The 16,967-nt window shown below is 40.7% G+C and overlaps 2 protein-coding genes across 2 annotated transcripts in view; one reads left to right on the top strand and one right to left on the bottom strand.

Annotated features, from left to right (window-relative positions):
* prf1.5 (perforin 1.5) overlaps positions 1-16,967 on the bottom strand; it is a 71,151-nt gene that overhangs the window by 31,240 nt on the left and 22,944 nt on the right. The window lies entirely within an intron of this gene.
* Positions 603-16,906, top strand: mapk4 (mitogen-activated protein kinase 4). The gene is made up of 9 exons (XM_072387772.1): positions 603-912; positions 2,238-3,756; positions 4,963-5,138; positions 9,242-9,386; positions 10,678-10,760; positions 11,144-11,222; positions 11,512-11,728; positions 12,229-12,394; positions 13,480-16,906. The coding sequence occupies exons 2-9, from the start codon at positions 3,390-3,392 to the stop codon at positions 14,434-14,436; spliced, it is 2,190 nt and encodes a 729-aa protein (XP_072243873.1). The 5' UTR covers positions 603-912; positions 2,238-3,389; the 3' UTR covers positions 14,437-16,906.

The following is a 16,967-nucleotide window of genomic DNA, read 5'->3' as shown; positions in this document are numbered from 1 at the left end:
TCAGTGAATATAGGCCATGCTTGGATTCATCGCATATGCACAGCAATCATTTCTTTGTATATATACTGCACATATAAAAGTTAAGATATTCTATTCTCAGTCCTATTAATACCTCCCCCAGAACTCTTTTTGTCAATAAGCAAACCATAATTTGTCCCGGAGGTCCAAAAAGCTGCATTCCTGCTCCTGTAATCATATTTATTTAAAATCAACACAGGCCCCTCTGTAATCTTAAACATGTCAAAATGAGAGACGACCATGGTGATGATAAAGCTATATTACTCAAACAGACAAAAGCTAGAGGCCAGTTCTGAATATCTTCAAACGGAGTGGAAAAACAATATGTTCTTTTATTGTTTCTCTTCTTCTTTTTTTTTTTTTTTTTTGCCTTAATTCACAAACTTGAATTTTTTTCACCTGTGGTCCTAAGTGGGTTTGAGGACTCAAAGTTTTGACTGAGGTCAGGGGTTTGCTGTGAGCCCTAAGCAGAGATCTGGAGAATAATGGGTGCAAAGGGAGAACGAGAGATAAGCACTTTACCATTCGTGGTGCAGTGTATGCGATAACGTGAGGCCACTCAGGTCTGGTACCTGAATCGGGGTGATCCCTTCCTCTCCTCCCACTCTCAGATCATTCCTCTGAAGCGCTGACAGAGAGCGAACAGTCGCCCACAATAACCGGCTCTGTTACAGCCCCTGGCTTATCTCATCTCAGTAGATCATCCCCTCCAGCGCCGACCCGTGCCGACTGCTCTCTCCTCTATCATCTGAATCTCCTATAAACGAGAAAGAAGGAAATAGATACGGTGATGTTTCACTTTCTTGGCTTCCAAAGATCCCCAGAGCTGTCTGTCACATCTTTTTCTCGGGGTCTTTGTTTCTGGACGGCAGGCTGCGGCTGCGTGATGCTCCGGTGAGTACTGATGATTGCTGTTGTTATCTTGGTATTTCTTTCTTCTTCATCTTCTCACTGGCTACCGAACAGATAAACGGACTAGATTATCTGACCCTGATTAAAGAGGAAAACGAAGCACAGGCTGTTTCTGCTGTGTGGACTTTTTTTTTCTCGGAAATGGAGCTCTGTGTTTATTATGCACTTCAGTTTCAGTGTTTTTGTTCTGTCAGAGGGGCGTGTAGACACACAAAGACGGCTGCACGAAGCCAGTGCAAAGAGGATGCAGCGTTTCCCATAAAGTAAAACTGTATTACCGTTTGTTGGGAAGTGAATAGAAAGAGGGGGGTGAAATGAAAGAAAGGGGAAGCCAGAATACATCAGATCACAACAAACAACAACAGATGTCCATTGGTTGCTCATATCTGCTATCACCTACAAATTAGTTATCACCCTATTGGCTCATGCCAAGTGTGGAGTTTGATTTTACCATGCTTAAAAAAAGATAAATAAATAAAGGCTATCTAAAGCCTGTGTGATATATCTAAGCATGTTGACTCAGAGCTAACATAGATGAAAAGCTGTATTTTTGTCGCTTTCAAATTCCAATTCATTGTTGCATAAGCTGAAGAAATATGGAGAATACATGCTCAGAGACAGAACCAACCCCTTTGCTAGATGTTATGCATTATTTATAAAGTTACCCCAGTGCTGCACCTCCCACCCAGCACCACTGTCAATGCTCCATCTCCTTCGTCCCTCTGCCTTACACTCTTGCAGCCTCTGACAGTCAGCCTGACTGAGCATAATATGAAGTGTAAGTATTTTGACGGCCGTAAACTAAACAAACTGCTGTCCCCCGGCCTCCTTTAACAGGGAGGCGGAGAGTGGCAGAGTTAATTTTCAACCATGCCTCCAGGCTTCCGATAGAAAAGAGATTTGTTTTATGGATTGATTGATTGTTTGAGTTCTTACAGCCCAGGGATATAAGGGTGGGAGAAAGCCGGTGCATCTGTTTCCTACCTCTACATGACCTTTCTAGAGGCAGAAATACAAAAAGCTCAAGGAGATCTTTAAATGCAATGGTCAACAAATGAGATAAAGCAAGTGTAAATCTGCTCCATCTTTTTCATATGTGTCTCTCTGCTTTGGAGCCTTAATAGCAGCATAAAGTAGATACGAAAGCAACACCGAACTGATGTGATTATCCCCTGTTGGTTCACAGAGTTGCTCTTCAGCATTATGTAATGGCAACTGTTCTGTAACAGATCCTTTTGCTCTCTAACTTTCATCCTATTTTCTCTGCTGTCTGTTCACCCTATTTCCCCTTCTTTTCTCCCCAGCAGCAGTGTCAGATGTGGTGAGCGACGCAGCTATTAGTGGCATGTTCTCACAGTGGCCATGGCCTGATGCTGAAATCCCTACATTCATGAGAAGGCAACAGGAAGCAGATTACTGAGGGATTAAGCACATGCACATGTATGCACGTGCACATACAGGGGACACCACGGTTTTAGGATTTGACTTCCATCCAACGGTGGATGTCACTCTGAATGAACTTGTTGGACTGACCGAGAGACTCTGGTATCATGGAAGAAGAGGAGGAGCCAATAGAGGCTCATTGAATTTAAACCTCATGACACCACCTTCTTTTTCTTCCCTCACCATCAAAGGACTGCTCAACAAGGAGAGGAGTGCAGAGCTGACCATCCTCCCACTGCTGTCTCATGATGCACCGGCACTTGTAAGAACAGAGTCAGCCTCACACAGGATTGTGCGGTTATGTTAATGAGACTCACTGATATTCTGAATATCTGCGCATAAAGAAGATACAGACACAGTTTAGAATTTTGCTCATACAGCAGACTGCAGCATAAAGTGTCAAGAGGAGGATGCTGACAGAAAACCGAACAACTTATCTTTAAACCTGTGCTGCAGATGTCTTGCCAGAACATGAGATGATACAATCAATGACAAATCAAGCATTAGATTTAGGAAATTCTAGTTTTTTGGCGTCGACATTTCCTGTGTTGAAGTCATCATAGATCCTTTTTTTTCGTACTGTTTTCTCAGTTCAGGTCACATGAGCAAAACATGCTACAGTAAAAAAAAAATTGATAAGAATTGCTCTAAGAAGAATGAATAAAGAAGTCCAGTTATGCACAAAGAATATTCTTGTTAGGCCCAAAGGAAATAATTCTTTTTTTTTGCTACCTTAGGGTTAGGTATAGCTACAGATTCCATTTAACTTTTACAACTTTTTTGGCATCTAGGCATCACTTGTAGTTGCTTGAGCCTTGAGGACAAAAAAAAAAGACATTTACAAACAGAAGTTCCCTGGACACAATCAGGTCCCTGCTAACCAGCATATATAACATTAAACGACAAGAACTATAAAACATATCAGATAAAATAAAAATCTGATTACATTTATCAGCTAGTTCCTGCAGCTGACATCTGTCTATTACCAGTCCACCATTTCTCCAGACTGAGCTGTGATGGCTGGCCAGGACACACCTCACTTTCCCTATGGCTTTGAACTTAGTGGTCACTTTACTGACCCCCGGCCTCTTGGCACAGGTGTCACCGGCCTGGTCCTGTCAGCTGTGGACCAGCGTAATGGACAGCGTGTAGCAATTAAAAAGCTGGTGATGCGAGACACTGTGACAGTGAAACACACCCTGCGGGAGGTAAAAATTACCTGCCGCCTGCGCCATGAGAATGTAGTGCAGGTCCACGAGGTTCTAGCGCCGTATGGACGACCACTGCCCCGAGACCAAACCCAGTTCAGCGCCCTGTACATCATCCAGGAGTGCATGGAGACTGATCTGGCTCGGCTGCTGGAGCAAGGACCACTACCCACAGGTAAAGGGAAAAGGGTGAATAATAAACATTCATTAAAGATGGATTTAGCAACACATTCTGAAGAATGGAGCCAATGCTAAAGTGTATTCTATCTAATGGCCAGTGAATTTCTACTTCGATGACGTAAAAAATATGTAAAATTACATATAATTCTATGGGTAAAAGAACTCTACTTTTAATCTTCTCAGTGAATGCAATTCAAAGTATTCTTTAATAGAATATTTGTTATTTTGAAAGTTAGAGAGTCATTTAGAGGAAAATTCTTAGTAAGTCGGATATACTTCAGGGTGGATCTACATCACAGTCAGCATTAGTATGTGGAGCCCTTGTAAATAGTGAAATGGCTGAAAAATGGGGCTCGTATGTGATTGTTAACATGTTCTACATTGGTCCAGTGTAAAATTTCCCATGGTGCTGCGATGCACAATTACACTAGGTGCTCGCAGGGCCCCATATGTGTTTCACCATTCATTTGTTTAAACCACACGAGCCCCACTTTTATTGCCCATTTTGAATCCATCCATGCATGCAATGTTAGTAATGCACCTAAAACCCAAATGGGGAGCCCACCTGGGTTCGCTCATGTGAGCTGTATTATGCTGACCTAAGTGGGCCTCAGACAAGATGTCCATGTTGGGCCGATGTCTAATCAGGGCTCGCATACCCTACTGTGACCTATATGGGGCCTACATGTGTATTTTTCGCTGGTTCAGCTTGTAACCCACTGAGTCTTCTAGTGCTATGATCGTTGTCATGAATGTGATATGATGAGAAGTTTGAACTTAAATTGAGATTGCTTTGTCAAATACTGTTTCATGGACACAAATTACTTTCAAACCTCAAGGTCAGTTTAAATCCAAATGTAAAGTTTCCCTGTGAAACAATATGTTGTAGGTTCCTTATTTTACAACCCTTGTAGTTGTAGCTGTGGCCAAAGGCAGAAAAAAACCATGTAACATTTTAAGACTACATGTTTAAAAACTTTTCATTAATCTCTGCAATCTCCACGTTTTAAAGCATTAGTGACGGATTTTAGATTATGTCATTTTCCACAAGCCACATGTCCAAAAGTAATGCCTACAATTTGATGTTTTATTTGTGTAGTTTAGTTATTACAGACCAAGTGAATCGTGAGTACAAATAATTGTATTTACATAAGTGCATTGAAGTGTGTCCTCCAGATGTCTAATTCTTGTCCTCGAATAGGTCACGCCACTCTGTTGTTCTACCAGCTGCTAAGGGGACTGAAGTTCATTCACTCAGCCAATGTCCTGCACCGAGACCTGAAGCCTGCCAACATTTTCATCAACACGGACCAACTGCTGCTTAAGATCGGAGACTTTGGGCTGGCCAGAATAGTCGACCCTCATTATTCTCACAAGGTGAGTGTGAGACACAGAAGGACCCACGGCATGCGCAAACACTGTATGCACATCCTTATATACACTAATACACATTCTATATGAGTGCTAATTCTAGGTTTAAACATTTTTCTCAGAAGGGTTTCCAAAGGACCCACAATGCACCTCTGAGCTGCGACCTCATCATTCTCCGCTATCAAAACATGTAAAGAATTGTCCATGCAACATGACTGATGTTAAGTCCTCATTTGCAAATAAACCAAAACAAAAAAAAACAACTTTTAAGTGATGAACAAACTTAACATGTTGCGTGATGAAATTTTGTTTATGCATGAATAAGATAGCTTTTTAGTGGCATTAAATTCCAGCCCAACTGCCAAATTCTGCTTTGACTGGAGGCCAACAGCTCCCCATGATCATCATTCCATTTGGGTTTGTGGTCACTTTTCAAGTTTTACATTCATTTTTATAAGCCCATAATCTTCAGCGGACAAGCAAGCACCGATGTTTGAGTCTGCTATATTCAAGTCATCAGAGTTGAGGAGGATTTTTCATTTTTTTTCATTTAGTGCTGCTCTGAAGCTGATGGACGAATCTAGTGAGATCATTTTATTATGGTGGAGCTCGTATCAAGATACAGATAGCAACTCCTTAAGCCCTCATAATGTGTGATTATCATACAGCTTTACATGAACCCTTGTCCCTGTGTGGCCAAGGTTACGCTGTTGCTGAGGAACCGTCATATAGAACATGAGTGGGGTGCACTTACATTCTGTCCTCCTCATGTTTGTCAAAGCAAACAGAGCAAACAACCAGACCATAGTACAGACCAAGACTAAGACTGTTATTATGATTATTACTGTTATTATTAGCCCAAACTGTATTACTAACATCTTACTTGCCAGATCTGGTGTCCAGTTTTACTCTAATTTTATTTTTATTCTTTACTCTGTGATTATGCTGTTCATTGTAGATGGAGGTAATTTACTGCTCCACTGTTCAGCTTTTATCATGCCCAAAGATTCCACTGCAGTTCTGTAACTCTAGCAGGGCTGGATGTGTGTGCATGGTTGTGTCTTTGTGTGCTTTTTTGGGTCCGTGCATGCGAAGAAGAGCCCTTGTGAAAGACGATCTTTGTCAGCCTAGAGCACGGGACCGGGGATCAGCTGGGTGCAGACACAGGGGTGTGTTGGGCGGGTGAGGAGGGACGGGGGAGGAGGGGCAGCAGAGGAGTAAGGTATAAAGAGTAGATGAGAAGCAAGAGTGAGAATATTGTGCCATGGAGGACTGAGAGAAGGAGAGGCGAAAAGTGCAAAGGCAGAGGAGGAGAATGACATTGAAAAATGTAAAAAGGAAAATAGAAAAGGTGATCAGATAGATAGATAGATAGATAGATAGATAGATAGATAGATAGACAGATAGATAGATAGATAGATAGATAGATAGACAGATAGATAGATAGATAGATAGATAGATAGATAGATAGATAGATAGATAGATAGATAGATAGATAGATAGATAGATAGATAGATAGATAGATAGATAGATAGATAGATAGATAGATAGATAGATAGATAGATAGATAGATAGATAGATAGATAGATAGATAGATAGATAGATAGATAGATAGATAGATAGATAGATAGATAGATAGATCCCTGCATCCGTGTATGATGATATGTCTGGGCTATTTTTGATTCAGTTCTAACACCACAGCAGATGCCTGCAGTGGCTGTGAGAGCATCCTCTCTCTAATTTGATAAGTCAAAGCTGCTTTTTGAAACATTTAACATTAATGGATGTGGGCTTGACCTCAGCTGTGATGAAAATTCCAATTTTGAGCTGCTTAACTATACTTCTATCTATCTTTCAAGTAAGGCTGCATATTACAAGACTGCATATTTACTGCATTTACTCCAGTGAGAAAAGCTAGTGGAGGGGCTTGTAGAAAATAAAAGAAACACAGTCAGAAAAAAAAACAACATTATTTGTATTGTTATTTACAGCCTGCAACAGTAGGAACTTGCTGCTTCTGCGAGTGTGCATGTGTGAGTGTTACCTGCCGAGGCAGTGCTGGAGACGCACAGAAATTATTCATAACCTGGATGAAGGATGCAGTGAGAAGGAGAAGGGAGGTGAAGAAGGGCAGAGTGTTTAACACTGCTGGCAAGAAAAAAAGTAAGGAAGAAAGTGGTGACAAAATAGATGAGGGAAGGGCGGTTAAAAAAAAAAGGGGTGAGATGGGATTTGTTGTGAGAAACATAGGAAAGGCAGAGGAAACAGTCACAACTGGTGGATAGAGGAAAGTGGAAGAAAAAGAAAGATTAGCTGACACAGAGTCTGAACAATGTTGAAAACAATATAAAGGTAGTCCAAGATCACATTGATGCATTATTTTATTAAAATTCAGACTATTTTTCTCTTTAAAATGAGCTTTTCTGTGATTATCTTTTATCAGCAAATAACAAAAAGAATAGAATAGGAGGAAAAGGTTGAGGAAAAGTTTTTAACAAAAACTGATCTAAAGGAACCCACAGAACCACATTGATCTGAGCTCTAGTTAGGGCCACACAGCTGAGAGTGATGTAGGGGAACATTGGCATGAGTGCCCATTGTGAATTAAATCTCTGAGTCATGCCTATAACCTTCTGATCGAGAGGAAGTCCCTATTATTTATTTCATTGTATTTTTCTTGCCCGCTTCAAAGACAGAGAAGGCAAAGCCATTACAGCTGTCAAGAAATGTTTTAATCCACTTCGGAACAGACTCTTGAGAGGAGCTATGCCCTACTTAGTGTCACATTAAGCTGATGTTACAGGTGACTTACTGTAGGATCATTTTTCCTGGTGTGAAAATGTTCACAGAGCAGTTTCTGACATCCATTTTGAGAGTGATAACTCATTTGTGTCAGGATAAATACTATTCTGTCTGTATCATGAATCTAATAAGAGTGCCTTGCTAAGAATACTTGGTAAAGAGCTTATGAGTTCTAACACACAATAGTTGCCAAAAGAATATAAAAATGGGTGAAAATCACAAACATGTTTTGTTTTGCCGACTAAATTCCTTCATTACCAGGATCGTCAATACCCTGCGGAAGTAAATCTAGCTCAGGGGAGATACATGGAGAGGAATAGAAATATTTAATGGCATTGAAGTCGTTAGTGACATCAGTTAGTGACATCAGAAAAAACATTTCAATATCACTCCACATTGTGTGTGTATACAATATTGCTGTATTCACTATATTCACAATGAATGTTTGTGAAAGTTAAAGGCAAAGGGGGATTCTTGTGAGGGAAGCCCTAATGGTACAACTTGTGTTTTTACACAGCAGAGCCTCAGAGGCTTGGTGAAACTGATCGCAAAGTTCATCCAGAAGCCATACAGCAGATATAGAATTATGAAGTCTGTATGGGTGAAAATCAAAGTAATCTTAAGTGCGATCTTAAGTTAAATTTTTTAATCCCACATTACCGACCACACCATGCCTCAGTGGCAATAAATAATTAAACCAAGTGCCATAAGTACAGAGTCAGAACCCTGCTAAAGAAGTCAGGGTGGAGTGACACCGCAGCCTTTCATGAAAAGGTGGTTTTGGATGACTTGGGAAGATGAACTATTTGTATCAGTGCACAGTTCAAAAGCCAGCAGCTGTGGTCTGAGTGTTCAAATGTATATTAGTGCACATGACTAGGGTAACTTGGATGTCCATAAGGAAATCATTGATATCTTCAAGTTTGGAACATTATATGCTGCCACCTTCATGGAATCTTTTACCGGGGAATGTTTTGCCTGTTTCAGCAAGAAGACATGAAATCACATTGTGCTCATGTAACAGCTGCATGGCTCCGCAGCAAAAGAATCCAGGTGCTAAACCGACCTGCCTGCAGTCCAGGCCAGTCACCTACTGAAAACATTTGGTGCATTATGACATGAAAGAACACGAGAAGAGGTCTGGAACTGTTGAGCAGCTGAGCTACAATAGGAAAAAGACAAATAAAAATGGGAAAAGATTTTGCTTTCTAAAGTGACTGTTGTTAAAAGAAGTGCTGCTGCATCACTTATAAATTACTGTATTTCTTTCTTTCTGCTATTTTTCTCTACCTCACTCTCTTCTCCAGGGCTATCTATCTGAGGGTTTAGTAACTAAGTGGTATTGTTCCCCCCGTCTGCTCCTGTCCCCCAACAATTACACCAAGGCCATAGACATGTGGGCTGCTGGCTGCATTTTGGCTGAGATGCTCACTGGATGCACGCTTTTTGCAGGTACCGTAAATATTTCATAAAATCTTAATGAAAGCAGTGTCATCATGGTGTCCTGCAAAAATAATGTGATCACTTATTTGATTTATTTCTATTGTTTTCTTTATTATTACTTGAAAGTAAAAATAAAACATCTTAACAGTTGAATAAATTAACTGATATATAGCCTTAATAGTTGTGCAGCAAAGTGATTACAGTAATCAACTAGATTACGTGCATTCAAACACCTATTTGAATTAAGTTATGAATAGTTTTTACCGGCAGAGATTCGAAAGAAGAGTTTAAAGATTGCGTCACAGCAGTGGTGACAGCCACTGAGAGCAAAGGAGAGTTTTTCTTTCCAGTGTCCTCCACCAAAGACACTTTGCTCTCTTTCTGCAGACTACTTCTTTGCGTGACCAGCATAACAATGATTATAGAGAAATTTTCACTGTCTGTGGCAAATCTGGCCCCAACTGCCTAGCTGATTTTGACCTCCACCTCCCCTCCACACCACAGGACTGACATTAGAAACCCAAAAGCATCATCTGTTCCCTGGTGTTCCTGCATGTGAGACCTTCACACATCAAGTGTTAGACGTGTTCTTGCTTCGCCTTTCACTCCACCAACAGAGCATAGTGAACACACTGCATTCCTGTTTACCAGAGAGGAAACAATGTACTTGCAGCCTAATATATTGCTTGCAGAGTGAGATCTGTGTTGATATAGCGCCACCTGCTGTTAACCTGGAATTATTTGAAGGGTCTCACAAGGGTGGAAAATGCTGCCGTACTTCTGTCAACTTCCACTTCCAACATCAGCAACGTCAAAAAAGCGTGTCAATCTTCTTCTTTATTGATATATTTATTTTTTAAACACTTAACATCTGATTCCTTTCACTTTCTGTGCTCCCATCGACTTAACAATGGAAAGCTTTAAGTTTTTAAACGTTGAACATTAGGCAGGGACCAAATGAGGAGGTCAGGGGTTGCCAGTATAAAAGGGATGTCATTTTTACAGAGATTACTCTTTAGTGGATCAATCATCAGAGTGATATTTTGTTGTGATTTGAAGTGACTGTTAGAGTGCATGCATGTTGCTGTAGTAATTCAGAGATACGTTTTAATTTAACTGCACAGCCTGTCCGGATCATTTTAACTGAATCTTCAAACCTCGCTATTTCTGTCACCTGAGGTGCAGTTCCCAGTTATTCTTGTTTGACTTGACAGTTTTCTTTTTTTTTTCTCCTTTGCTTATGTAACCGATCCTCTGTCTCCTCTCTGTTTGTCTCTGATTGGCTGATTCACTCTCCCAGGAGCTCATGAGCTGGAGCAGATGCAGCTGATCCTCAACACAGTGCCTGTGCTGAGAGAGGAGGACAGGCAGGATCTGCTGCAGGTGACACCTCAAACAGTGCTGCATGGCATATGTCTGCAATGTAATATTAGCCAATGTCACATGTTTGCAGTTATAAACTATACTTATTTAAACCCATTTGTAAACAAGTCTTTTCAACACTTGCCTTTGCTTTGAGCTCAATTGAGCTTTACTGCAGTTCATTTAATTTAACAGAGTACCTTGACCATAGAAAGATAAAAAAAACAGTATGAGACTGAATACCTTTTCAAACGAATTGATCACAATTTTCATGCAAAACTGTCCATAATTCTTGACTTATTCAGGTAATAAACACAGAAACAATCCAAACCAAGTGCATAATCTCCATGTTGGAGGTGAAAATCGTAACAGATGCATGAAATATTTTTACTCTGCTTTCTCAGGTGATGCCTTCATATGTCAGTCATGGATGGAGAGTCAAGAAATCCTTTTCTCAATTGCTGCCTGAAGCGGATGCTCAGGGTGAGCGAAGGGAATTGAGTGCTGAGAAGGAGGTGGAGGTCAGGCAGTTTAAAATAGAATGGACAGAAGTGCTGGAGGAGTAAAGACAAAAAAATCAGTGCTCATCTAACCTGTGGCAGATAAAGAAACGATCGAGTAGGGCGTTGAGATTTAAATGTCTATGATATTGTCATGAGAGAGAAGTAGGACTGAGAGAGTATTCTTTAAGAGGAACAACTTCATGACTGATACAACATGTTATTTCTTCTGCGTTCCCTTTGTCACGAATCCCTTATTCTTCTCCTTCCAGCTGTGGACTTTCTTGAGCGTATTTTGACCTTTAACCCCATGGATCGTCTGACAGCTGAAGCGGCACTGTCCCACATTTTCCTTCTGCAGTACTCTTGTCCTGAGGATGAGCCCACCTCCTTGCACCCCTTCCATATCGAGGATGAGCTGGACAGCCTCTTAACAGAGCAGTGCCTCGATGACAGCAACAGTCAGGCCTCCAGCATTCACTGGGACAGGCATGCCGGTTCAATACTTTTTAATACCCTACTCAAGGCATTTTCACACCCAGAACTAAACAGTTTTAGTTCTGGATTCAATGCAATCCACAATGCTGGTGGAGATGTTGTCTATTATTATACTTATTATCATACTTATTGTTATGGATATTTCTACAAATGTAGTCATCTAAAACTTTGTGTTATCATATAAACAGGCACAGGGGAACAGGGAGAACATCCTAAAGGAGCACTAGTCAACAGGCAGGAGAGACTCATAGACAACCACTAACTACCACTTTACTCAAACATATGCAATTTAGTCACCAGGTAGCCAATCTGCATGTCTCTGGAGTCAGCTTTCAGCTCTTATTACAAGGTGCCAGGATTTAATGATAAACCATGTTTTGTTGGTTGAAAGGTATTTTTAAACCATAAGAGGTGTTCAGTTTCTCATGACTTAAGTTTAATCCAGGGATAGTAATCCAGAGAAAATAATACAAAATTCTACTCTTCTGCAGGTACGAGAACAGTATATCAACAGATATGTGCTGGCAACACTCAGGTGGGAGGTGTCGCTGCATGCCCCCGGGCCACATTCCATCCGATCTGGGGGACACTACAGAGGATGAGGAGGTGCAGAGGGACCCCCGGGCTAGTTCCTGCTCACTAACAGAGGAGGCGCAGGTTCGATATACTGGATCTTTTGTCCTCATGCTGACTTTTTTTGTATCTGACCATAAACAGTGTCTTATTTCAATGATAATGCAAATGGAGATGTGAAAAGGCTGGTGAAGGTGATTAGCTAAAAGGTGCATGACTTTGCTCATGGCTGAGACAAAGTCATGCACAGCAATGACGCTTTTTGAAAAAGCCTTTAGTTTCATGCCACAAAGACATCAGAGTAATTCCTAATCCCTATTAGGGATGCATCGACTGTGAAATCCTGGCCAATACTGATACCAAGGTCAAATATAATATTTTGACCGATGGCCATTAGCTGTTATCAATTGTTTTTGGAATCTATAGTAACTTTAGTGACAAAAATTAAGTATGCTTTTGAAAAATAACTAAACGGTTTTAAATAAGTTCAGACCTTTATAGAACAATATGTTTGAATGAGAAAAAATGATATCCTACAAATCAATGAAAAAAAGTCTCTCCACTAAAAATTGTCTTAAACCATTACCAACCAAGTGTTTACATGGCAATGCAATTATACTTTTTTTTTCGTTTTTTGTGCCCAACAAATTAGATGTTAATACATTTTTTTTGTTTCAGGGCAAAGTCAATGCAACACGATCTACACACCACATAAATATTGGTCACTGCAAACTGTTGTCCCATTTTCTGATAGCAGAGAATAGAATAAGAATAGTGAGGGCTCTAAAACAAGTTTGAAAGAGTCAAAGAACTTCAACACATAATAATACAACAGCAATAAATTACTTCATTATATCCACCTAATTTGGAGAAGCTGCATTCAGCTTCTATGCTCCACATGTCTGGAACAAACTCCCAGAAAGCCTCAGATCAGCTGAAACACTCAGTGTATTTAAGTCCAGGTTGAAGACACACCTATTTTCAGCTGCATTTGAATAAGCTTGAGTTTCAAAACGGAATCATGTTTTAACTATTGATTTTATCTTTCATATATATAATTTTTTCTGAAGCACTTTGAATCACCTTGTTGTTGAATTGTGCTATACAAATAAACTTGCCTTGCCTTGCCTTGCCTAATTTCTCCCCCTCCTCCCATCTGTTTTACACAGGTTGACCCCCGCAAATATTCCCACAGCAGCTCAGCTGAACGCTTCCTGGAAAACTCTCACCCATCTCTGGAAAGAGTCTGTGGCTTGGGGTATGGGGAGCTTGACTGTGGCCGCTCTTGCGATTACAAAGTGGGCTCTCCCTCATATCTGGACAAAATTGCTTGGCGGGAGGGAAAGCCACAACACTACTCAGAGCCGAAGCTGATTCTGGATCTGTCTCACTGGAGGCGTAACACTAACTGCCTCCCCGTGCCTGCTGAGCCCATTGGTGCCAGCATGGAGGACCTGGGGGATGTGAAAGAGGAGGAAGCTAAGGGGAAAAAAGAGGAGGAAACAGATGATTTGTTTCAGGAAATTTCTCGCTGGGTGGAGAGTACTCAGTCTCGTCTGCACTCACCCAGTCCTAGTCCTTCATTTGAGCAACGCTCTCTCTCCTGCTACACCTCATCTCCTCCTCTCCCTCTCTCCCCTACTGACCTCCCAACACCAGTCTTCCACTACACAGAAGTTATGCAGCAGCCATCAGCTGAATATGAAGAGGACAGACTGAGCCTCTTTCCTCCTTTTACATTTTCCTCCAATACCCCTCCCTTTCTTCTACCCTCATCTCCCACAGCTCCTCTCGCTCCTCAGTCACCTCAAACAGCGTCGCCCCTCACCACGCCAGCGTTGCAACCCCCAGACTTTCAACCCCTTTCTTCTACCTCCTCCATATCTCAGCCAGTGAATGCCGACTCCCTGGAGTCTCTTCCCGTTAAGCAAAAAGAGCGGGTATTCGACCTGGATGTGTTTATATCCCGAGCGCTGAAACTGTGCCGGCAGAATAAGGAGAAAGCAATTGGAAAGAATGGAAAGGATGGAGGATGGATGGAAGAAAGCAAACAGCCAAACATTAAACGAAAAGTACCCAGGTTTCCAGAGCACAGGACTCCACCACCACAGACTCCCAATTCTTGATGCAGAATTTTCGAATTCAGGCTCAGCACAGCATAGCATCATAATGAGGAGCACTTCCAAATGCTCAGCGCATAGTGAGAGATGTCCATCGTGGCATGTGCTACCTAAACGTTTGTCTGTAGCAGCTTTTGTCTTTTTGGCACCTTTGCAAAGACCTGCTGTACGCTGTGACAAGCATTCACTTGAACAAGCAATCATGCAGCTTCGCCATGAGCTGTTCTCTCATTGATTGAGAGAACATCTCACGACATTGAGTATAATAAAACAAGCATTCTTGTCATGACAGTGGACTTATCAATGCTTTGTTCCTATTTCATTCAACTAAATCACATTTCAGGCTACAAATTATCAAGTTAAAAATGGATGAGAAAAGAGTTGATGGCTCATTTCTTCAAAACATCTTCAAAGCCATCGATGTCCACTTGAGAGGGCTCACTTGATGTGTCTTAATCTTGCTTTGAATTAGTTTGTCTGTTTGAGAGCCTTTTAAATCTTCAAAATGTCAAACAGTCTTCCAATGGTGAATGGTCACTGAAACAAGAAAAGTGACAGGAAATGCTTTTTCTAAGCATTTCTCCGAATGTATTACCTGAAAAATAATCAGTCAAATTACGACATGGCAAACTGTAAGATGTACATTTTATTTGCTGTTGCTTTAACATTTCAACAATGACATATTGGATTTTGTCACCGTGAATGTGTCCGCTTGTCATGTCTGATTTTCTAGCATATATCACATATATTCTTGCATTCTTTTCTAAATGGTAAGATATTTTGCTGTTAATCAATTTAGAGTGAGTTTTTTTTTTTTTTAATGTGAAGCTTTCTGGCTGTTATTCATGGTTTTTCCTGCCAATCTGGCTTTAGTTTGATCATAAATGCTTTGAACTCTACCCGATGCAGTGAACAAGGTCATCACCTTCCACGCTGAGTCTTGGCAGACACTTATCTATTAGCATTTTGCTTACTTAAGTCACCCCTCACCTTTTAATTCAAACAACAGTAGCTTTTATGTTAGAGAATGTAGATCTTTTACAACCAATACAGGGACTGTTTGTTCTCAAAATTTTCTCAGTAGCTGCCTTGTAGCCACAGTAATCTTTGGGAATGGAGAACTATTAAAAGTTATATTTTCAAATGCTTTTCTCTCCAGCATGCTAAGTAACAGATGCATATATGGCGTAATTATTATTTTGGCATCTGATGCTTCTCAACAAAGTTAAGAAAATAGGCTAAAATACACTGAGGTGTGCAGAATGTTCTTAACAGACGCTGTTGGCTTTTGCTATGTTGTCTGTCAATAATGGGCACCTCGCATTCACTTCAGTCATGGAGCTAAGTAGCTATTCTTGACTGTATGGAATGGACAGAGCTGGTGCCAAAAGTAAGAACGGTTAAATTAACGCTCCCTATATTGTGCCACCACAATCTGTCCGTTCCTATTTTCCACGTTTGAAATATCATTTTCGGCTGTGAGTTTGTCAGTGGGTGTTTACATGTTGTTAGCTGCACACATACAGAATTCCAGCTATAGGGAGTGCCAGAGGCACAACTCCAAAACGTATCAAAACGCACTGCCAGCAACACAGCAAAATAAGAATGTTTCATCATCTTGCAGCACACTCATGAGCACACTCTCCAAGTTAGCTTTTCAAATGATTTGCAGCCACAGACTGTTAATAGACATATAAAGCTGCTCTGAATAGGTTAACTTTCATAACATCTGCACCTGTGGGCCACCATCCCCACGATGACCCACATACAATACATGAGTTGACAACAAATTCTCTTCCAAAGGGTACATGCACATGAACTGCAAATAGTATAAACTATGAGACAGCAAAGCCAGGTATTTGTTTAGAATCATACTGAAGCACATTCACAAGCACCTTCACAAATACAGGATCTACCTACTGGAACCTGGAACATTACAATCCTCCATCATCATCCATGTCAATAATGTACCTTTCTGAACTTAACTATACCCGGAATCCTGGATGAGGAGGCACTCAAAGACACAACAAACTGTCAGTTTTTGATATGATGGATGAAGATGCACGAATTGAAAAGACATGTACTTTAGTGTAATGATCACATTTACAGAACACAGCTTCCACTGCAGGTAAGCCAGCAATAATACAATTTCCAAGAAACACAAACACCACTGTAACACATGTGGTTACTGAGCCGGAGAGAATTATCTGAATTTTGTAAAGCAATGTTGAAAATGTGCCTCAGTACACCTCAATGCTTCCAGCTTGCTGAATGTAACATGTGCCCCCCTCTCTGCATGACCATCCAGATAATTTAAAGATTCTTTCTATGATGCATCCCTTTGTGAAACAGGCAAATTTCTGTGGCTTTTTTTTTCTGTTGTATCCTACTCGTTCTTCAAAGGGGGTTCGGCTTTTCATGCGTTCAATGCTCAGTATCAGTTTATAGTATCTCTTTTTTTTTAGTGTCTAGTTTTGTTGGGAAAATAATAAATCAATAATAAAACTTAACATGTTCAAGTGTACTGGCATGATCCT

This window comes from Leuresthes tenuis, unplaced genomic scaffold, assembly GCF_036924035.1.
Source record: "Leuresthes tenuis unplaced genomic scaffold, fLeuTen1.0.hap1 SCAF_6, whole genome shotgun sequence".
NCBI lineage: Eukaryota > Metazoa > Chordata > Actinopteri > Atheriniformes > Atherinopsidae > Leuresthes > Leuresthes tenuis.
Note: the sequence above shows the minus strand (reverse complement) of the source record. Positions and strands in the feature narration are given on the sequence as shown.

Excerpts from the sequence above, each read along its gene's own strand:
- mapk4 (XM_072387772.1), top strand. The coding sequence starts at position 3,390 with ATGGCTGGCCAGGACACACCTCACTTTCCCTATGGCTTTGAACTTAGT. Across the intron at positions 5,139-9,241 it reads ACCCTCATTATTCTCACAAG|GGCTATCTATCTGAGGGTTT; the intron begins GTGAGTGTGAGA and ends TCTCTTCTCCAG. Across the intron at positions 9,387-10,677 it reads TGGATGCACGCTTTTTGCAG|GAGCTCATGAGCTGGAGCAG; the intron begins GTACCGTAAATA and ends TCACTCTCCCAG.